General features: G+C 43.7%; 1 protein-coding gene across 1 annotated transcript; it reads left to right on the top strand.

The window, feature by feature from the left end:
• Positions 1 to 19,537: 19,537 nt before the first annotated feature.
• On the top strand, positions 19,538 to 21,810 carry LOC109210028 (cytochrome P450 71A4-like). The gene is made up of 2 exons (XM_019373397.1): positions 19,538 to 20,400; positions 20,950 to 21,810. Exons 1-2 carry the CDS (start codon positions 19,585 to 19,587, stop codon positions 21,559 to 21,561), a joined length of 1,428 nt encoding a protein of 475 aa, XP_019228942.1. The 5' UTR covers positions 19,538 to 19,584; the 3' UTR covers positions 21,562 to 21,810.
• The last annotated feature ends 1,674 nt before the right edge of the window (positions 21,811 to 23,484 follow it).

The following is a 23,484-nucleotide window of genomic DNA, read 5'->3' as shown; positions in this document are numbered from 1 at the left end:
AAAATTTATTAAAACTAGGCTGCTTAAAAGCTTCTTTTGTCAAAAGATGTGTGACACTGTTTCCTTCACGAAAGCTATGGTTCACCACAATCTCCCCTATCTTCATTGCCTTCTCCATTAACCACCTGCATTCATAGATTAAGTCATTGTATGTGAGATAAATTTTGTGCATAAAACTTATAATTTCAGTGGCGTCCGTGTCCACTTCAATTGGGATTATTTTTTCCTTGACTATGAGTTGAAGTGCCTGCTGCAATGCTTGTAATTCTACTTGAGTTGGAGCCACTGCATATGTTTTATTGTGGTAGCCTATTTTCCATAGTCCCTTCCCGTCTCGAATGACACCGCTGATTCCTCCCTGCAAGCTATTGCTGTTAAAAGCACCATCAATGTTTATATTTTACCAGCCCTTAGGAGGAGCCTAGCATTTGATACTAACGGTCTTTTGTAAATTCATAGTGGTAGGATTGGCAATCAATAATTTGTATTCAACTGCTTGGTTAATTACCTTATTAATATTAATATGGTTATTGGTATTGTTTTGGTTATTGTGGTTTCTATTATTCCATGTAGCCCATAATGTGAACGGAAAAAGATCTTCCCACGTGACGTACTTGTATATAAAATTGATATTAGCATTCTTGATCCTGTCGACCCAATGTGTTGTACTTGTTAAAGGAATAATATTGCAATCCATTAAGTCCCAAAACGATTTCGCAATGTGGCATTCCCAGAAGATATGTGCTATAGTTTCAGTAGTGTTCTTGCATATCGGGCATTTAGGGTCAATGTTCATACCAATTTTACTGAGGTATGCCCTACTTGGACGCCTATTGTGGTAGCACTTCCACATGAAGAACTTAAGTTTGTTTGGACATTTTAAGTCCCATATCCATTTAATGTTGCCTGGCACTGAAGAAGTAAGATCAGATGCGCCAACTCTGCTCTCCACAAAGCCTACCAATCTGACCAGAGCGTCCTGAAGAACTGGGGTGGCTATGAACCCCTCTGGGACCTGAGCTGGGCCCACCGGAGCTGCTGGGGCTGGAGCCTCCTCATCATAATCAGCATGAGGCTCCACCTCTGGGACTGCTGCTCGGGACAGAGCTCTGCCCCGGCCTCGGCCTCTAGCATGGCCTCGGCCTCTACCCCTCGCAGGAGCTGCTGCTGGGGGCTCGGGCTGCTGCGCGGTAGAAGAGGAAGCACGTGTTCTCGCCATCTGCGAAAGAACAGAGTAGGAAGACAATCAGTATTTTGAGAAACAGAATCGCACGACAGGAAAGAACAAAAGTGAAACTTTTCCTAACTCCGTAGCCTCTAGGGATAAATACAGACGTCTCCGTACCGATCCCTCAGACTCTACCAAGTTTATCCGTGAGTAGCGAGACCTATGCAACCTAGAGCTCTGATACCAACTTGTCACGACCCGGATTTCCCGCCATCGGGAGTCGTGATGGCGCCTACTGTTGGAGCTAGGCAAGCCAAACATTTAAACATTTTTCGGATAACAACACAACAATAATAAAACAACGAGTCTCTAAATAAATACGGAAGTCTTTTAAAACACAAATGACTGAAAACCCAAAATGCGGAAGTTTAACATTTCTCTACCCAAGACTGGAGTCGCTATCTCAAGAACTACTAAATAGTGCTACAAACAAGTCTGAATAGAAAAATACATAATGTCTGTCTCAGTATAATGAAAACTAACAGAGAATATGGAAAGGGACTTCGGCCTGCGAACGCCAGCTAGGCTACCTCGTAAGTCCCTGGACTGAAGAAAGCTCCCGATCGACTACTGCTGAGGTCCAAAAGCTGCTCCGGTACCGCAATCTGTGCAAAAGCACAGAAGTGTAGCATCAGCACAACCGACCCCATGTGCTGGTAAGTGCCTGGCCTAACCCCGGCGAAGTAGTGACGAGGCTAGACAGGACCTACCAAAAACAACCTGTGCAGATATATATATATATATATATGCAAAGACAACGGAAATAACAACAGAGAACATCAACTAAAAAGGGGAAGGGGGCATGCTCGGGGAAAATACAGTGAATACATGTCAACGGATATAACGACGAAACTACCTCAATACCATAGCTCATATATAAGTGGTCGGCGCGCCACACGATCCCATTTCATAATTAATAAGTGGACGGCGTGCCACACGATCCCATTTCATAATATATAAGTGGTCGGCGTGCCACACGATCCCATTTCATAATATATAAGTGGTCGGCGTGCCACACGGTCCTATTTCATAATATATAAGTGGTCGGCGTGCTACACGATCCCATTTCATAATATATAAGTGGTCGGTATGCCATCCGATCCCATTTCATAATATATAAGTGGTCGGCGTGCCACACGATCCCATTTCATAGTGAATAATACATACAATCTTTCTAAAGGAGGCCCCATTAGGGGGAGTTCAACAAAATAACGATTTAACCCGGCAAGGGTACAACTAACAGCCCAAATATCCCGGCAAGGGAGCAACAACAATAATAGACTACGTGTCCCGGCAAGGGAAAAAGTCACAACACTTTCTCTTTTAATCACTTCTTTCTCAATTATCAAATTCTAGTTCAAGACAACGATCCAATAATATACCAATCGCAATTCCTCCTCAACCCTTCACATTATAGGAAACTTAGCAATTAAACAAGAAAGAATGTTTCACAAAGTCCGGTTTAAACACATTTAAGACCCACGGTCATGCTAGACTCCGGTGTATAGATAACCGTCACCATGCCTATGCACCGTACTCTTCATTTAGCAATTAGCAAATAATATCCTAATCCTATTCCCTCTAACCAAAGTTAGATCAAACACTTACCTCGGTCCAAGAATAGCAATCAACTCTCCAATACCGCCTTTCCTCTACAATCCGACTCCGAAACAACGATATCTAGGCATAATCAATTCAATAATATCAATAAAGACTCAAAAACAAAATCCCATAGCCTAGAAATGAAGTCCCTAGCATTCTTCAAAAAATACCAAAATTCGACACCGGTCCCACCTGGTCCAAACACGAGGCTCGGACCAAAACCCAATCACCCATAACCCCACGAGTTCAAATATATAATTTGTTTTAAGATTCGACCCCAAATTGGGGTTGAATCGCCCAAAATTTTTATAAGCCTAACTCTACCCAAAAGCCCTAATTTCCACTTTGATTTCATGTTTTTAGGCCTAGTAATTCACTAATTAGTGAAGAAAAATGAAGGAATTAGGTGGGAAATTACTTACCCCAAAAGTCATGGAAGAGGGGAGCTTCAATGGAGTCCTAAGGCTTGATGGAGAAGAGAGCTCGTGAGAAGAAGTGAAGAATTCCCGTAATGAAATGTTTTGTATTTTAAAAAAATCACTGAAGCCTTTTTGTTCTATGCGTTCGCGACTCAGACTCGCGTTCGCGAAGGAGGGCTGGTTTGATGCTCTATGCGTTCGCGATGGTGCTATGCGAACGCATAGAAGGAAACTGGGGGGGGGGGGTCCAGGTTTGGCCTACGCGTTCGCGAGGGGAGGTATGCGAACGCGTTGAAGAGGGGTATAAAGTTATGCGAACGCGATGGAGGGACGCGAACGCGGAAGGAGAAATGTCAGAGCTATGCGAACGCGAAGGGGGGGCTGCGTTCGCGAAGAACAAAATCTGGTCTGCAACAACATGAAAAAATCTGATGTGCTTTCTAAGTGTAAAACTACCCCGAACAACCTCCGAATCACTCCCGAGCCCTCGGGGCTCCCAACCAAACACACACACTACCTCAATAACATCCTACGAACTTAGTCGAGCGATCAATCGCCAAAATAACATCAAAATCAATGAATCAAACCTCAAAATCATCATTTTTTATTTCAAGTTCATAACTTCAAATTTTAGATATTTAGGTCCGAAACACGTCAAATGACGTCCGATTTCGACCAAACTTTACAGAAAGCGCTTAACTCATATTTGAGACTTGTACCGGGTGTCGGAACCAAAATACGAGCCCGATACCATAGTCTTTTAATCAATTTTCATTTCTATTTTCCTTAATAATTTCAGAAAAACAATTTCACAGAAAAATTCATTTCTCAGGCTCTCGACCTCGAAATTCGACTCCGGGCATATGTCCGAGTCTCATATTTTTCTACGGACCCTCCGGGACCGTCAAATCACGGGTCCGGGTCCGTTTACCAAAAATGTTGACCAAAGTCAACTTTAATCATTTTAATGCCACATTTTGAAATTTTTCACAGAATTTAGCATATAAGCTTTCCGGCTACGCGCCCGGACTGCGCACGCAAATCGAGGCAAGTAGAAATGAGGTTTTCAAGGCCTCAGAAGCACGGAAAAGAGAGAAATCCGGTGATGACCCTTTGGGTCGTCACATTCTCCACCTCTAAAACAACCGTTCGTCCTCGAACGGACAAAAGAAAGAAGTACCTGAGTCGGGAAATAGGTGAGGATAACGGCTCCGCATATCAGACTCAGACTCCCAGGTCGATGCCTCAGGAGGCTGACCTCTCCACTGGACACGCACTGAAGGAAAACTCTTCGACCTCAACTGTCGAACCTGCCGGTCCAGAATAGCTACCGGCTCCTCCTCGTAAGACAGATCCTTGTCCAACTGGACAATGCTGAAATCTAACACGTGGGCTGGATCGCCGTGATATCTCCGAAGCATGGACACATGAAACACTGGATGCACGGCTGACAAGCTGGGCGGCAAGGCAAGTCTGTAAGCCACCTCTCCCACACGATCGAGAATCTCAAANAAATATGCACACTGACTCAAAAACATCATACGAACTTGCTCGAGCGATCAAATCGCCAAAATAACATCAAAATCAATGAATTGAGCCTTAAAATCCAAGAAATCTTTCAAATTTCATAAACTTCCAAATTTTCCAATTTAAGGCCGAAACACGTCAAACGACTTCCGTTTTAAACCAAACTTTACAGGAAGCACTTAAACAACATATATGACCTGTACCGGGCGTCGGAACCAAAATACGAGCCCGATACCATGGTCTTTTAATCAATTTTCATTTCCATTTTCCTTAAGAATTTCAGAAAAATAATTTCACAGAAAAATTTATTTCTCGGGCTCTCGACCTCGAAATTCGACTTCGGGCATATGCCCGAGTCTCATATTTTTCTACTGACCCTCCGGGACCGCCAAATCACGGGTCCGGGTCCGTTTACCAAAAATGTTGACAAAAGTCAACTTTAGCAATATTAATATCAAAATTCTTCAAATTTTTCACAAAGTTCACATATTTCAACATAAAAGCTTTTCGGTTTCGGCCCCGGACTGCGCACGCAAATCGAGGCAACTAAAAACGAGGTTTTTAAGGCCTCGGAAGCACGGAAATAGGAAGAAGTCCGGTGATGACCCCTTTGGGTCGTCACATTCTCCACCTCTAAAACAACCGTTCGTCCTCGAACGGACAAAAAAAGAAGTACCTGAGTCAGGGAATAGGTGAGGATAACGGTTCCGCATATCAGACTCGGACTCCCAGGTCGATGCCTTAGGAGGCTGACCTCTCCACTGAACACGTGGAAAACTCTTCGACCTCAACTGTCGAACCTGCCGGTCTAGAATGGCTACCGGCTCCTCCTCGTAAGACCAGATCCTTGTCCAACTGGACAATGCCTGAAAATCTAACAACGTGGGCCTGGATCGACCGTGATATCTCCGAAGCCATGGACACATGAAACACTGGATGCACGGCTGACAAGCTGGCGGCAAGCAAGTCTGTAAGCCACCTCTCCCACACGATCGAGAATCTCAAATGGGCCAATGAACCTAGGGCTAAGCTTGCCCTTCTTCCCAAATCTCATCACGCCCTTCATAGGCGACACTCGGAGCAAGACCCGCTCACCAACCATGAAAGCTACATCTCGAACCTTACGATCCGCATAACTCTTTTGCCACGACTGAGCCGAACGAAGCCTGTCCTGAATGATCTTGACCTTATCAAAGGCCTCCTGAACTAAATCTGTACCCAATAACCGAGCCTCCCCCGGCTCAAACCATCCGACTGGAGACCAACATCGCCTACCATACAACGCCTCATATGGAGCCATCTGAATGCTGGACTGGTAGCTGTTGTTGTAGGCGAACTCTGCTAAAGGCCAAAACTGGTCCCACGAGCCTCCAAAATCAATGACACAAGCTCGGAGCATATCCTCCAATATCTGAATAGTCCTCTCGGACTGGCCGTCCGTCTGAGGATGGAATGCTGTGCTCAACTGAACCTGGGTGCCCAACTCCTGCTGAACTGCTCTCCAGAAGCGCGAGGTAAACTGCGTACCCCGATCCGAAATAATAGATACCGGCACCCCGTGAAGGCGAACAATCTCTCGGATGTAGATCTCAGCTAACCTCTCCGATGAATAAGTGGCTGCAACAGGAATAAAATGCACTGACTTGGTCAGCCTATCAACAATGACCCAAATAGCATCAAACTTCTTCTGAGTCATCGGAAGTCCAGTAACAAAATCCATGGTAATCCTCTCCCACTTCCACTCGGGAAGCTCAATCCTCTGAAACAAACCACCAGGCCTCTGATGCTCGTACTTAACCTGCTGACAGTTCAAACATCGAGCCACATATGCAACAATATCTTTCTTCATCGTACGCCACCAATAAAGCTGCCGCAAGTCCTGATACATCTTCGCGGCGCCCGGGTGAATAGAATACCGAGAACTATGGGCCTCCGCTAAGATCAACTCTCGATCCCATCGACATTGGGCACACAAACTCGCCCCTGCAATCTCAAAACACCATCATCATCTAAGGTCACCTTCGTGGAACCTCCACGCTGCACCGTGTCTCTCAGGACACACAAATGGGGATTATCAAACTGCGGATCACGGATACGCTCCAATAATGAAGAACGAGCGACCGTACAAGCTAACACTCTGCTAGGCTCAGAAATGTCCAACCTCACAAATCGATTGGCCAGGGCCTGAATATCCAAAGCAAGCGGTCTCTGGCTGACCGGAACATAAGCAAGACTACCCATGTTGGCGAACTTCCTACTCAACGCATAGGCCACCACATTGGCTCTCCCCGGGTGGTACAAAATAGTAACATCATAATCCTTCAACAGCTCCAACCACCACCACTGCCTCAAGTTCAACTCCTTCTGCTTGAACAAGTATTGCAGACTCTTGTGATCAGTGTACACCTCACACGTCACACCATATAGGTAATGCCTCCAAATCTTCAAAGCATGAACAATGGCTGCCAACTCGAGATCATGAACCGGATAATTCTTCTCGTGGATCTTCAACTGCCTCGAAGCATAAGCAATGACTCTGCCATCCTGCATCAATACCGCACCAAGCCCAATACGGGAAGCATCACAATAAACTGTATAGGGTCCTGAGCCTGTGGGCAAAACCAATTCGGTGCCGTAGTCAGAGCTGTCTTGAGCTTTTGAAAGCTCTCCTCACACTCGTCTGACCATCTGAACTGGGCACCCTTCTAGGTCAACCTGGTCGTCGGGGCTGCAATAGATGAAAACCCCTCCACGAACCGACGATAGTAACTTGCTAACCCCAAGAAACTCCGAATCTCAGTAGCTGATGCTGGTCGAGGCCAATTCTTGACTGCCTCAATCTTCTTCGGGTCCACCTGAATACCCTCTGCTGATACGACATGACCCAGAAATACAACCGAACTCAACCAAAACTCACACTTCGAGAACGTAGCATATAACTGACTATCTTTCAGAGTCTGAAGAACCACTCTGAGGTGCTGCTCGTGCTCCTCCTGGCTGCGGGAGTACACCAAAATATCATCAATAAAGACTATCACGAACATGTCCAAATATGTCCTGAACACTCGGTTCATCAACTCCATGAATGCTGCTGGGGCATTGGTCAACCCAAACGACATGACCAGGAACTCACAATGCCCGTACCGAGTGCGGAATGCTGTCTTAGGGACATCGGATGCCCTAATCCTCAGCTGATGGTAGCCAGTCTCAAGTCTATCTTTGAAAACACATTTGGACCCTGAAGCTGGTGAAACAAATCATCAATCCTCGGCAGTGGATACTTGTTCTTTATCATCACTTTGTTCACTTGCCGGTAATCAATGCTTATCCTCATCGATCCATCCTTTTTCTTCACAAATAACACCGGCGCACCCCAAGGAGAAACACTAGGCCTGATAAAACCCTTCTCTAGCAAGTCTTGCAACTGGTCCTTTAACTCCTTCAACTCCGGCGGGGCCATGCGATACTGCAGAATGGAAATGGCCTGAGTGCCTGGGGCCAGGTCAATACAGAAATCAATATCCCTGACGGGTGGCATACCCGGCAGGTCTGAAGGGAAAACCTCGGGGAACTCCCGAACAATAGGAACAGAATCAATAGAAGGAACCTCTGTGCTGGAATCGCGAACATACGCCAGATAAGCTAGACACCCCTTCTCGACCATGCGTCGATCCTTCACATATGAGATAACACTGCGGGTGGCATGACCTGGGGTCCCTCTCCACTCCAATCGGGGTAAATCTGGCGAAGCCAAGGTCACGGTCTTGGCGTGACAATCCAAGATAGCATGATACGGGGACAACCAATCCATCCCTAATATAACGTCGAAATCCACCATGTCTAAGAGCAATAAATCAACACGGGTCTCAAGACCCTCAAATACTACTACACAGGAACGATGAACTCGGTCGACCACTATAGAATCCCCCACCGGTGTAGATACATAAACAGGAAAACCCAAAGCATCACTAGGCATAGTCAGGTAGGGTGCAAAATAGGATGACACATATGAATACGTAGACCCAGGGTCAAATAGCACTGAAGCATCCCTATCACAGACCAGAATAGTACCTGTAATAACAGCATCTGAAGACTCAGCCTCTGGCCTGGCTGGCAAAGCATAACACCGGGGCTGGGCCCCACCTCCCTGAACTATGTCTCTGGGACGATCGGCTGTTGGCTGACCTCTACCTCTGGCGGTCCGAGCTCCACCTCTATGATCTCTACCTCCACCTCTATGGCATCTACCCCCTCCTCTAGTTGGCTGGGCGGCCTGTGGATCACCTGATGCCTGAATCATAGGACGAGGACCCTGCTGCTGAGAGCTGTCAGAAGCTCGAGGGCAATATCTAGCAATATGTCTCATGTCGCCACACGTATAACAAGCCCTCGGCTGCTGAGAATAACGGAGTGGTGGTGCGCTGATAGGTGCTGATGATGAACTGAAAAGCTGCTGGTCAGAAGACTGCGGCTGAGAGCCACGACCACCTGAAGTACCATGTGAGACCTGTAGGGCTGACTGAAAGGGCCTCGGAGGATGGCCTCTACCATAAGAATCCCTACCTCCAGACGAGGTACCACTGAATCTACCTGCATGATGGGGTCTCTTGTCTGACCCATGACCACCTCCCCGTGCAAGAGCCATCTCAACTCTACGGGCTGCATTGGCCGTCTCCTGAAAAGAATTCTCACTACCAGCTCCCATAGCCATCTGGAAACGGATCGGCTGAATCAATCCATCAATAAACCTCCGCACCCTCTCTCTCTCTCGGTGGGGAGTATAACAACAGCATAGCGTGCCAGATCAATGAACCGAGTCTCATACTTTGTGACTGTCATAGAGCCCTGCTGGAGGCGCTCGAACTGCCTGCGTAGTGCCTCCCGCTGAGTAACTGGGAGAAACTTCTCCAAAAACAACTCCGCGAACTGATCCCATGTCAATGCTGGAGACCCTGCTGGTCTAGATAGGCAATAGTCCCTCCACCAAGTCTTGGCGGATCCTGCAAGCCGGAAGGTGATGAAGTCGACCCCATTGGTCTCCACAATACCCATAGTCGTAAGGATCTCATGGCAGCTGAATAAGAAATCCTGGGGATCCTCTGATGAAGCACCGCTGAATGTGGTGGTGAAGAGCTTGGAGAACCTATCAAGCCTCCACAAAGCATCTGAGGACATAGCCGCTCCATCGCCGGTCTGAGTCACAATACCCGGCTGAACTGCCACAGCTGGCTGAACCACTGGAACCTGTGCCTCGGGAGCTACCTGCTCTGGAGTACGCGTAGCAGGAGTCTGAACTCCTCCCCCAGCCTGAGAAGTGGCTGGTGCTACTGGAAGCAAACCCGCTCTACTGACGCTCTCCACAAAGCCTACAAATCTGACCAGAGCGTCCTGAAGAACTGGGGTGGCTATGAACCCCTCTGGGACCTGAGCTGGGCCCACCGGAGCTGCTGGGGCTGGAGCCTCCTCATCATAATCAACATGAGGCTCCACCTCTGGGACTGCTGCTCGGGACAGAGCTCTGCCCCGGCCTCGGCCTCTAGCACGGCCTCGGCCTCTGCCCCTCGCAGGAGCTGCTGCTGGGGGCTCGGGCTGCTGCGCAGTAGAAGAGGAAGCACGTGTTCTCGCCATCTGCGAAAGAACAGAGTAGGAAGACAATCAGTATTTTGAGAAACAGAATCGCACGACAGGAAAGAACAAAAGTGAAACTTTTCCTAACTCCGTAGCCTCTAGGGATAAATACAGACGTCTCCGTACCGATCCCTCAGACTCAACCAAGTTTGTCCGTGAGTAGCGAGACCTATGCAACCTAGAGCTCTGATACCAACTTGTCACGACCCGAATTTCCCACCATCGGGAGTCGTGATGGCGCCTACTGNCTGATCTTCCAAGCATGCCGCCTGATAGAGACATTGATTTTGGCATTGATCTGTTGCCAGGCACTCAACCCATTTCCATTCCTCCGTATCGTATGGCTCCTCCTGAGTTGAAGGAGTTGAAGGATCAGTTGCAGGAATTGCTTGGTAAGGGTTTTATTCGACCCAGTGTTTCACCGTGGGGTGCTCCTGTCTTGTTTGTGAAGAAGAATGATGGTTCTATGCGAATGTGTATTGATTATCGCCAGTTGATCAAAGTTACAGTGAAGAACCGTTATCCCTTGCCTCGTATTGATGATCTGTTTGACCAGCTTCAGGGCACACATGTGTTTTCTAAGATTGACTTGCGCTCAGGTTACCATCAGTTGAAGATTCGGGGGCCAGATATCCCGAAGACTGCCTTCAGGACTCGGTATGGTCATTACGAGTTCCTTGTTATGTCATTTGGGCTGACCAATGCCCCAGCAGCTTTCATGCATGTGATGCACAGTGTGTTCCGACCATATCCTGACTCGTTCGTTATTGTTTATTGATGATATTCTGGTGTGTTCCCGAAGTGGGGAGATCATGAGCAGCACCTGAGGACCGCGCTTCAGACCTTGAGGGAGAAGAAGTCATATGCAAAGTTCTCAAAATGTGAGTTTTGGCTGAGTTCTGTGGCATTCTTAGGCCATGTGATTTCGAGTGAGGGTATTCGGGTGGATCCGAGGAAGATAGAGGCCGTGCAGAGTTGGCCCAGGCCGTCCTCAGCAACAGAGATTCGCAGTTTCCTTGGCCTGGCGGGTTACTACCATCGTTTTGTGGAGGGATTTTCATCGATTGCTGCCCCTATGACTAGATTGACCCAGAAGGGTGCCCCATTTCAATGGACAGAGGAGTGTGAGGCGAGCTTTCAAAAGCTCAAGACAGCTTTGACTACAGCCCCTATCTTGATGTTGCCTACCAGTTCGGGGTGTTATACTGTCTATTGTGACGCCTCGAGAGTTGGCCTTAGAGCAGTGTTGATGCAGGACGGTAGGGTGATTGCCTACGCGTCCAGACAGTTGAAGATACATGAAAAGAATTACCCTGTCCACGACCTTGAATTAGCTTCCACTGTTCATGCCTTGAAGATCTGGCGTCATTACCTGTATGGTGTGCTTTGTGAGATCTATACTGATCATCGGAGTTTGCAGCACTTGCTCAAGCAAAAGGATCTCAATATGCGTCAGAGGAGGTGGTTAGAGCTGCTGAAGGATTATGACATCACTATCCTATATCACTCGGGCAAGGTCAATGTGGTGGCGGATGCCTTGAGTCGCCAGGCAGAGAGTTTGCGGAGTTTGGCATATTTACCAGCTTCAGAGAGGCCTATGGCAATGGATGTTCAGGCCTTAGCCAGCCAATTCGTGAGATTGGATCTTTCGGAGCCCAGTCGGGTTCTAGCCTGTGTGGTTTCCTGGTCTTCCCTATTTGACCGTATCAGGGAGCGGCAGTATGATGACCCTCATTTGCTTGTCCTTCAGGACAGAGTCCAACGTGGGGATGCCAGAGATGTGACCATTGGAGATGATGGAGTAATGAGGATGCAGGGCCGGATTTGTGTGCCCAATGTTGATGGTCTTCGAGAGTTGATTCTAGCAGAGGCCCATAGTTCGCGGCATTCCATCCATCCGGGTGCCGCGAAGATGTATCAGGACTTGAGGCAGCACTATTGGTGGAGGCGGATGAAGAAGGATATAGTTGGTTATGTGTCTAGATGCCTCAACTGCCAGCAGGTAAAGTATGAGCACCAGCGCTCGGGTGGTTTGCTTCAGCAGATAGAGATTCCGGAGTGGAAGTGGGAGCGCATCACCATGGATTTCGTGTCGGGACTTCCACGGACCTTGAAGAAGTTTGATTCCATTTGGGTTATTGTGGACCGGCTGACCAAGTCCGCTCATTTCATTCCTGTGTGTACCACTTATTCATCGGAGCGATATGCGGAGATTTATATCAGGGAGATCGTCCGTCTACATGGTATCCCAGTTTCTATCATTTCGGACAGAGGTACTCAGTTTACATCGCGGTTCCGGAGAGCCGTGCAGCAGGAGTTAGGCACTCGGGTGGAGTTGAGCACAGCATTTCACCCCCAGACGGACGGGCAGTCCGAGCGCACTATTCAGATTCTTGAGGATATGCTCTGTGCATGTGTGATTGAGTTCGGAGGGTCTTGGGATCATTACTTGCCACTGGCGGAGTTTGCTTACAATAACAGCTATCAGTCGAGCATTCAGATGGCGCCGTAGGAGGCTTTATATGGTAGGAGGTGCAGATCTCCGGTGGTTTGGTTTGAGCCGGGCGAGGCCAAGCTATTGGGCACAGAGTTGGTTCAGGATGCATTGGAGAAGGTTAAGACGATTTAGGATAGACTCCGTACAGCCCAGTCCAGACAGAAGAGTTACGCGGACAGGAAGGTTCGTGATGTTTCATATATGGTTGGTGAGTGGGTTCTGCTTCGGGTCTCACCTATGAAGGGCGTCATGAGGTTTGGAAAGAAAGGGAAGCTGAGTCCGAGGTTTATTGGCCCTTTTGAGATCTTGAGGCGAGTTGGGGAGGTTTCCTATGAGCTTGCCTTACCTCCCAGCGTGGCCGGAGTTTATCCGGTATTTCATGTTACGATGCTCCGGAGGTATCACAGTGATTCGTCGCACGTGTTGGATTTCAGTTCAGTCCAGTTGGACAAGGATCTATCCTATGTTGAGGAGCCAGTGGCTATTTTGGACAGGCAGATCAGAAAGTTGAGGTCAAAGAACATAGCTTCAGTAAAGGTTCAGTGGCGGGGTCAGCCGGCCGAGGAGGCGACTTGGGAGACCGAGCAGGATATGCGCAGCCAGTACCCTCATCTTTTCACTACTTCAGGTATGTTCTCTATGCTCGTTCAAGGACGAACGAATGTTTAAGTGTAGGAGAATGTAACGACCCGGCCGGTCGTTTTTGGAATTTACGCCCCTATCCCCCATTAACTGCTTCCCCTAAGTTCATTTCTGCTATTTTGGTTTGCCGGGACGTTCGGTGTTGAGTTTTGGAAAGTTTTGGGACACTTAGTCCCTAAGTGAGAGCTTAAGTGTTGAAAAGTGGTCTGTAGTCGGAACAGTATGAAGACGACCTCGGAATGGAAATCTGATGGTTCCGTTAGCTCCGTTAGGTGATTTCGGGGTTGGGAGCGTGTTCGGAATGTATTTTGGGAGCTCGTAGCTCATTTAGGCTTGAAATGCCGAAGTTTGAATTTTTGAAGTTTCCGGTTCAATAGTGAATTTTTGATCCGAGGGCCGGAATGGAAATCCGGAAGTTGCAGTAGCTCCGTCGTGTCATTTGGGATATGTGTGCAAAATTTCAGGTCATTCGGACGTGTTTTGGTTAGGTTTTTGATCGAAAGCGTATTTTGGAGGAAAACTTGTAGTTCTTAGGCTTGAAATCTTATTATTTAATCGGGTGTTTCCGGTGTGTTTTAGGTGTTTTAAGGATTGGTAAATGTCTGAATGAGGTATTAGGTGCTATTTGGTTCTTTGTGGTTGAGCGTCCGGGGGCCTCTGGATGATTTCGGGTGTTAAGGAAGAATTTTTTGAAGTGTTGCAGCAGGCTGGTTTTCTCTCTTCTTGGTATTTTCGTCTTTGCCGGCTTGGGAACCAGAAGCGGGCCGCGAAGCGGCCATGGTCATCGCAGGAGCGGTTTGGCAGAGTTTTTCAGGTTACCGCAGATGGGAGGAAATTCCGAGGGAGCGCCTCTGCATCTGCGAGAAAAGGGAACGTGAGATCGGAAATTAGACCTTTTATTAGAACGCAGAAACGTTAAATTCCACAGAAGCGGAACAGCATAAGCGGGATATGGTCGCAGAGAGCGAGAACCGATAAGCGGCTTAATAGTCAGCAGGAAGCGGATATTGGCTCTTTAGTGAGAGTCGCAGAAGAGCACTGCATTTTCCGCATAAGCAGGAACCGCAGAAGCGGTCCCTTGTCGCAGAAGCGGAAATGCCTGTTTTGATATAGAAAATTCTTGAGGGTTTGGATTCTCTAAGTTTAGAAAACGAAATTGAGCTCGGGCAATGGGCGATTTATCAGAGGGTTTTGAAGAGAAGCTATGGACTAACTTCTTTAATCCTTCTAGTTATTTTCATCATTTGTAAGGTTAAATATCCTTTAATTCGAATTTGGGATCAAATTTGGAAGAAATTGGGCAAAAACTTCATAGGCTAAACCATTGAGTTTTGAGTGAGCATTTGACCTCCGATTCTGGGAGATTTTTATATGGTTAGACTCGTGAGAGTGCGAAGTTTCCAAAATGTGAGAATTATCGATTTCAGAGGCATGTCTGAAGGGCATTTTGGTCATTTCACGTAATTTCACCGCCGTAAGTTTGAATTAAATAGCAAAACCAGTTTTTTGCGAGTTTTTTATGATATGTAATAATGTATTTGAATAGATTTGGGCATTTGGAGTCGGATACTCGTGAGCAAAGGCGATGGTTTCTAGTTTTTTTGAGTCGGTTCGGAGGTAAGTGGCTTGTCTAACCTTGTGTGGGGGACCTTTCCCCTTAGGATTTGATATGTGATAATTGAGTGCCTTGTACGTGAGGTGACGAGCGCGTACTTGAGCTAATTGTTGAAAAACCCGGTTTTTACTTAAGATATTGAGACTGAGTTTCCTTCATATTTGCCTTGTTTTACTTGTAGTTATAACCTGTGTTAGATTAGAAAAGCATGTTTAGTTGATTTAACTTGCCTAATTGTTTAAGTTGCCTTGACTGTACTACGTGAAGCATGCTAGGCTAGTACTACCTGATGTTTGCCTTTTGTACTTCATTTTTGAATAACTTCTGGTCGTGGTTGCGCATTTACATTGGGACTACGGATGTGGGATTCCGGTAGCTTCCCCCCCCCCCCGTTGTTTGTTTACTTTGGGACTGCGGGTTCGATTCCTGATAGATCCCCCCCTGCACATTTACTTTGGGACTGCGGGTTCGATTCCCGATAGATCCCCTTGCACATTTACTTTGGGACTGCAGGTTCGATTCCCGATAGATCCCCCTGCACATTTACTTTGGGACTGCGGGTTAGATTCCCGATAGATCCCCCAGTACATTTACTTTGGGACTGCGGGTTAGATTCCCGATAGATCCCCCTGCACATTGATAGCCGGACTACGGGACGGTATCCCGGGAGATTCGGATATACACATATGATGGACTACGGGAAGGCATCCCGGGAGATCCACTGGACAGTTGAGAAAAGGACTACAGGACAGTATCCTGGGAGATCCTCATTGTTACCATTGGTATTGAGCTGCACTTATTTTGTGGTTGTTCCGTTCTTTGTGTATTTGATATTGCCTTGTTTAACCCGTCTTATCTCACTGCTGTACTCATTATTATTGTCAGTTTTTCATACTGTTAATTTATTATTATAATTTATCTCAGTAGGGCCTGACCTTTCTCGTCACTACCCAACCGAGGTTAGGCTTGGCACTTACTGAGTACCGCTGTGGTGTACTCATGCCCTTCCTGCGCATATTTTTTCATGTGGAGATCATCCAGGTACCTCCACTCAGGCGCACTATCAGTGAGGCAGGAGGACTACGGAGACTTCGAGGTAGATCTGCTACGTCCGCAGACCGATGAGTCTCCCTCTTACTCTATCTTTAGTACTTAGCTTACCTTCTTTCGGTTGTTAGAAATTCTGGAGTTTGGAACCTTTACTATACACTTCTGTAGCCTATGTTGCCCGTGAGTTTCCGGGTTTTGGGAATTGTTTTAGACTTGTGATATTGAGTTGTACTTGCCAAGCGACATTCAGTACAGTTTCCTTTAGATATTTGATTTGATTTTTCTCTATTTTTTCGCAATTATTATATTTCCGCAAATGTTAGGCTTACCTGGTCATGGGGACCAGGTGCCGTCATGACATGTTCACGGTTGGTGAACTAGGGTCGTGACACTATGTCTGCCCAATCCTCTCTTACATGGCTTCGGGCTTTGCCTCTTTTCCATCAAATGCAATGTCTAACCCTTTGTTGGATGAGTAGGTCCTTCATCCTTCTTTGCCATCTGGAGAAACCGTCATTACCGTTTAATCTTGTTACTTCATATTTTACTCCTGATATTTTTTTATCACAAAGTAAAATCGATTGTAAATAATATTTCTGTGAATGAGCAGAATATGTGCTCTGATACAACTAGTTAGGAATAAACCCTCTACAGAAATAATATTCACAGTAATAAAAGCGGAATAATAATTTAGCACTGAGATACAGTAATTAACAACAATAAAAGAGTGACAACGATACCAAGATTTTTATGTGGAAAACCCTTTTGAATAAAGGAAAAAAAACGGCCCCGAGACGAGCAACTGATATCACTATAGCAAGGAATTTTACACGTTGTAGGTCCGAATAAAACAATCCAAAGACCATTACAACATTCAAAAAAGAAAACCTCTTTTGATATTCCCACTCACTACAATATTTCTCACTTTCTATTTTTCTCACAGACTACTTTCTTATACCCTGTCTGTGATGCCACACTCTTTCTTTCCCTCGTTGTTGGTGTGTAGAAATGAGAGCCAGAGCTCTCCTTTTATAGCTGAAGCCTCAATCTCTGAGCCTACTATATTTGACAATTTGCACATATTTTTCCTTCTTTTTCTTCAATGTCTTTTTTTTAGCATAAAGATATTTATTTATAATAAACTAGAGTGCGGGTGGTAGCAAACTACCATCATTACTAGTGCCCTAATGGGATATACATATGCCTCTTAGGGCATTGTTATTTCCTAAGACAGCCAAATTACAACACGCAAAAGTCGATACTTTGCTAACACAAATATAACATTCCTGATCTTTGTGATAGGCATCTATCATAGGTTCAGGAGGTAAAACAAAGGTACAAAATTTATTAAAACTAGGCTGCTTAAAAGCTTCTTTTGTCAAAGGATGTGCGACACTGTTTCCTTCACGAAAGTTATGCTTCACCACAATCTCCCCTATCTCCATTGCCTTCTCCATTAACCACCTGCATTCATTGATTAAGTCATTGTAAGTGCGATAACTTTCGTGCATAAATCTTATAATTTCAGTGGCGTCCGTGTCCACTTCAATTGGGATTATTTTTTCCTTGACTATGAGTTGATGTGCCTGCTGCAGTGCTTGTAATTCTACTTGAGTTGGAGCCACTGCATATGTTTTATTGTGGTACCCTATTTTCCATAGTCCCTTGCCGTCTCGAATGACACTGCTGATTCCTCCCTGCGGGCTATTGCTCTTAAAAGCACCATCAATGTTTATATTTTACCAGCCCTTAGGAGGAGCCTGCCATTTGATACTAACGGTCCTTTGTAAATTCTTAGTGGTAGGATTGGCAATCAATAATTTGTATTCAACCGCTTGGTTAATTACCTTATTAATATTAATATGGTTATTGGTATTGTTTTGGTTATTGTAGTTTCTATTATTCCATGTAGCCCATAATGTGAACGGAAAAAGATCTTCACACGTGACATACTTGTATATAAAATTGATATTAGCATTCTTGATTCTGTCGACCCAATGTGTTGTACTTGTTAGAGGAATAATATTGCAATCCATTAAGTCCCAAAACGATTTCGCAATGTGGCATTCCCAGAAGATATGTGTTATAGTTTCATTAGTGTTCTTGCATATCGGGCATTTAGGGTCAATGTTCATACAAATTTTACTAAGGTATGCCCTACTTGGAAGTCTATTGTGGTAGCATTTCCACATGAAGAACTTAAGTTTGCTTGGACATTTTAAGTCTCATATCCATTTAAAGTTGCCTGGCACTGAAGAAGAAAGATCAGATGCGCCAACTTTGCTCTTTGTATGTTTTCGTTGTTAGGAATGGTTTGTTCGTCAATTAACTTCTAGCAAGAATTGGTTGAAAAATACACCACTAAGATTTATGCTCCATAGGAGGTTATTAGGAGATCTAACTTGCTTGTTGGGAGTTAAGGCGTTAATGTTATTGATAATATGTTGAGGGATTTGGAAGGAGATTTTTTCCAAATCCCAAGAGCCAATTTCACAAATATCTTTGATTTTTAAATTGCTCTCGGATGTTGTTAGAGGGCCAATAACACTGCTCCTAAGGTGTGTAATATTCGGAACCCAATTAGTATCCCAAATATTTGCATTAGAGTTTTGGTGTACTGCCCACCTGATGCCTTTGTTGCAAATGGACCAATCTTTTAGGAGACTAATCCAAGTATGTGACCCATTTTTTGCATTTTTACTCTTTTCGTAATTATTAATTAGTACTTTTGCCCAAATGGATGAAGGGTTGTTGAGAATTCTCCAAGCAAGGCTCGTTAGAAGAGCTAGATTTTTTGACTTTGCCTTTTTGATACCTAGACCACATTGAGCTCTTGTTCTAGTAATTATATCTCACTTAATTAAGTGAAGCTTTTTCTTTTTCTTCAATGTCAACAATTCAACAATGTTGGCTGCCAAACCAAATAAATTCTCAGCCAAATATTTTCCTTAGGCACATGCCTATTACTTTGGCTTTTGAATGAGATGGAACCCATCATTTTCATCACCCAATGCTACACGTAAAAGATTCAATTTTTCTATATATATTGCAAGAAAACTCATAATCTTAACAAATATTTGTTATATCGGAAGCAAATGAAGACACTTCTATTTGCTCTTACTGCATGATTGTCAATGCGATTATCATTGTCCCCTATAACTAGTGTGGTGAATAAACTTCTCAATATGATAATATGATATTATATGATAACGTACACAATCAGAATCACCATTTCTAATATATCTCTCTCCAACATATTATTGTACCCAAATCTTGATTTCATTATATCTCAGTATTCCTCGCTACAGCAAACCAGGAATTTCCCCTGGTATTCGCTTCTAATTCCTCTGCTTATTTTCATTTTCTTCCTCCATCAATGGTTCTTTACTACTTCAAATACCCAAAAAAGTTACCCCCATCTCCGAGAAAGCTTCCAGTTATAGGAAATCTTCATCAACTTGGGCCACATCCTCATCGTTCTCTCCATAAATTATCAGAAAAATATGGTCCAGTCATGCTACTTCACTTGGGCAATAAGCCAGTGGTCGTTGCTTCCTCTGTTGATGCTGCTCGTGATATTATGAAAACCCACGATCTCGTCTGGTCAAGCAGACCTAAATCTAGCATTGCTGATAGACTATTTTATGGCTCCAAAGATATAGCCTTCAGTCCTTATGGTGAATATTGGAGGCAAGTTAGAAGTGTTACTGTGTTTCACCTTCTTAGCAACAAAAGAGTCCAATCTTTTCGTGATGTCGGAGAAGAAGAAATATTGAACATGATTGAAAATATTAGACGAGAGTGTGAATCTTCGAGTTCAGTGATAGATTTGAGAGATCTTTTCTGTTCTCTGACTAATAACATAATTAGCAGAGTGGCCTTAGGGAGGAAATATGGAATACATGGTAAAACCACCCTAGATGGATTTGTTAACCTTTTAGGTACATTTAACGTCGGGGAATATATTCCGTGGCTTGAATGGTTCAATAAAATTAGTGGTCTTGACACCAAAGTGGAGAAAGCAGCAAATGAGATGGACACATTTTTGGAGAGTGTGATTGAAGAACATATCAGAAAAGAAGAATACTGCTCGGGTGAAGCTAAAGATTTAGTGGACGTTTTGTTGGAAATTCAGAATGGAAATGAAACATGCTTTCCTCTTCAAAGGGATTCACTGAAAGCTATTCTCTTGGTAAGCCTCTCGTATACTTCCACATGGAATTTTTTTGTGTGTGTGCGCGCTCATGACTCATGAGAACATTAAAAACTTTACAAGCGTTAATTCTAAACACATAATTTCAAAAGTATAATATATTCAAACATCAAGTCCAAATCCTGAATGTTTATGCCTCGAACAGCGACTCATAGGCCTTAAGAACATGATATGCATATTTTATGCCTTTTTCCATTCCTATGTCTGTTGTGTTTTAATTTTTTATAAGAATTGAAATTTAAATTGTACTAATAATGTTCTATAATTAAAAATTTGGTGTCTTAGAATATTTGTTATGGTGTGTGTCTGTGATATTTTTCCATAAGGCACTGATCTATTTCAAAATTTTAAACCAGTGAATGTGAATATTGTACATAATTAATCCAGAAGAAAAGCAATAGTGAAACTGCACAAACTGTTTTAATGCTTCATCCACCCATGGTTAGTGACCGTAATTCAAATATTGGAATGTAAAAATGAAGCTTCAGTTATTTTTTTTTTCTTTTTGTGTTTCTTTTTAATGCATAGGATACATTTGCTGCTGGTACGGATACAACGTATACAGCTTTAGACTGGATAATGACAGAGCTTTTGAGGCATCCAAGAGCCATGGTGAAATTACAGAATGAAGTGCGACAATTAGCCCAAGGGAAATCAGAGATAACAGAGGATGACTTAGGAAATATGCAGTATCTGAAAGCAGTGATCAAAGAAACTCTCAGACTTCATCCACCGAATCCACTACTACTTCCTCGAGAATCATTGGAAGATGTAAAATTACTAGGCTATCATATCCCTGCTAAAACTCAGGTCATAATTAATGCTTGGGCAATCGGAAGAGATCCATTGTCGTGGGAAAATCCAGACAAGTATCGGCCAGAGAGATTCTTAAATAATGATATTGATGTCAAAGGACTAAACTTCGAGTTGATTCCCTTTGGTGCAGGCAGGAGAGGCTGTCCAGGAATTGGTTTTGCTATTATTGTAAATGAGCTTGCAATAGCGAGGCTTGTGCACAAGTTCAATTTTGCATTACCAGAAGGGATAAAAGGGGAGGATTTGGATATGACTGAAGGCACTGGCATCACTATTCGTAGGAAATCACCTTTGCTAGCAGTGGCCACTCCTTACTCTAGTTAGTAGCCTTTTCTGAAATATTCACCCATGTTAAATACTCCCTATAGATGAAGAAAAAAAGCTCTAAAATAATGTTATAATAAAACTATGTATGATATTTATATTTTAAGTTTATCTGATACTTGTACAGGTAGGAGATAATAGGTACTGATGCACGCAAATTGGTTGAATACCTTAGTTATAAGAAAATGAAGAAAAAGATAAACTGAGCCCTGGGCTTTATTTTGTGGTAGAATCTTTTAGCACACAATACAATAGTGTACAACTACTACAAAATAGAAATATTTTCTGTGCCAATCTATTTGCTCTTGTCCATGCTTGAGAGAGGACCCGGACCACGTCTTTTTCTTATCAACGTGAAAATGTTATCAGAATGAATCATCGTCGTAGCACTTGAACGCATTAGACTTGTGTAGTTGAACAAGGGGGATATAGTCCTGAACATGATTAATCTGTTATCCAATTTTGATCTCTTCTTCATGACTTCATCCTTAATAATTTGGGAGAACACACCCCAGCCCTCTGTCAAGGGACAAAAGTACATCCACATTTGAAAAGTTCTCACTAGCATGAAAAGAGATTAAAAGAAAACTAGCAAGAATCATACAAAAATAAATAGCTTAATTAGCTTCAAGATTAGCGGAAGAAATGATCAAACAATACACCACATGAATCAAGAAAAATACGTGACTGATCCCAATTATGTTATTTTTTTAATACAAATAAGTATTCATGGACCAGACTAGCAAGTTAGCATCTACAGAGGGATCAATATTCAATAATTCAACAAGAAGCTGTATCTCTATTTTTTTAACAGAACAGACGAAAAGTTTTCATCACCCAATGCCTCACGTAAAAGATTAGATTTTTCTAAAAAATTGAAAGAGATGCTCATAATCTTGACAAAGATTTGGTACATCCTTGATAGTTATGTATAAAAGGATATCTCCACGATTTGTTTGAACTAATCACAGACATTGACACATATATTGGTTTTCACGTGAAAACTAGCCATAATCCTCTTAGAAAGCCACAACCTCTATGTAAACGAAGCAGAGTTCTCCGTTTGTCTTTGTTTTATTTACTGAAAACGTTGGATTTTCAAGTGTTTAAACTATGTTTGAAGAATTTTCTTATTTGTTTTGTAAGCTAATCGAGAATCAGAAATTAATTCTACATACACCCTAAAATTGTGTTATTTCATTGAATTAAAGTACGTGTGTATGGAAGTTTGTCTATTTATTGCAGACGAAACTTTCAAAAAGATAGAGCACAACTGCACAGAGAGAAGGTAATCGCGGCATAGGACAGTAGTTGGAAAGTATCTCCATCAACTAGAAATTTTGATGTTTCTTCTTGATCCTTTATACTTTGTGAGAATGCATCCCAGCCCTCTACCAAGAGCAAAAGAACATCAACATTTGAAAAGTTATGACAAGCACGAAAAGAAAAGAAAGAAAAATAAGCAAGAATCACTAAAATATTATACTAGTGAATAACTTAGCTGAAGAAATGTTTAAGAATTCACCACGTAAATCAAGAAAAATACATGACAGATCCCAATTATATTATTTAAAGAAACCCAAAGTATACATGGTGAAAACTTGCAAGTTTGCGTCTAATTCAACTAGTAGCTGTTATAATACAATGGAATCAACAATTCAACTAGCAGCTGTTATAAAAAAGCTTCTGTTAGCTAACAGTGTTATTAACTTGAAGCCTCAATTCTAAGTACCAAAGACTTAATTTCATTATATCTCAGTACTCCTCGCTACAACAAAAAATGGATCTTCCCTGGTGTTCGCTTCTAATTCCTCTGCTTGTTTTCATTTTCTTCCTTCATCAGTGGTTCTTTACTACTTCAAACACAGGCCAAATAAANATTAGGTGGGAAATTACTTACCCCAAAAGTCATGGAAGAGGGGA

This window comes from Nicotiana attenuata, unplaced genomic scaffold (genome assembly GCF_001879085.1).
Source record: "Nicotiana attenuata strain UT unplaced genomic scaffold, NIATTr2, whole genome shotgun sequence".
NCBI classification, from domain to species: domain Eukaryota; kingdom Viridiplantae; phylum Streptophyta; class Magnoliopsida; order Solanales; family Solanaceae; genus Nicotiana; species Nicotiana attenuata.
The sequence above is the reverse complement of the archived record's forward strand: the minus strand, read 5'-3'. Positions and strand labels throughout refer to the sequence as shown.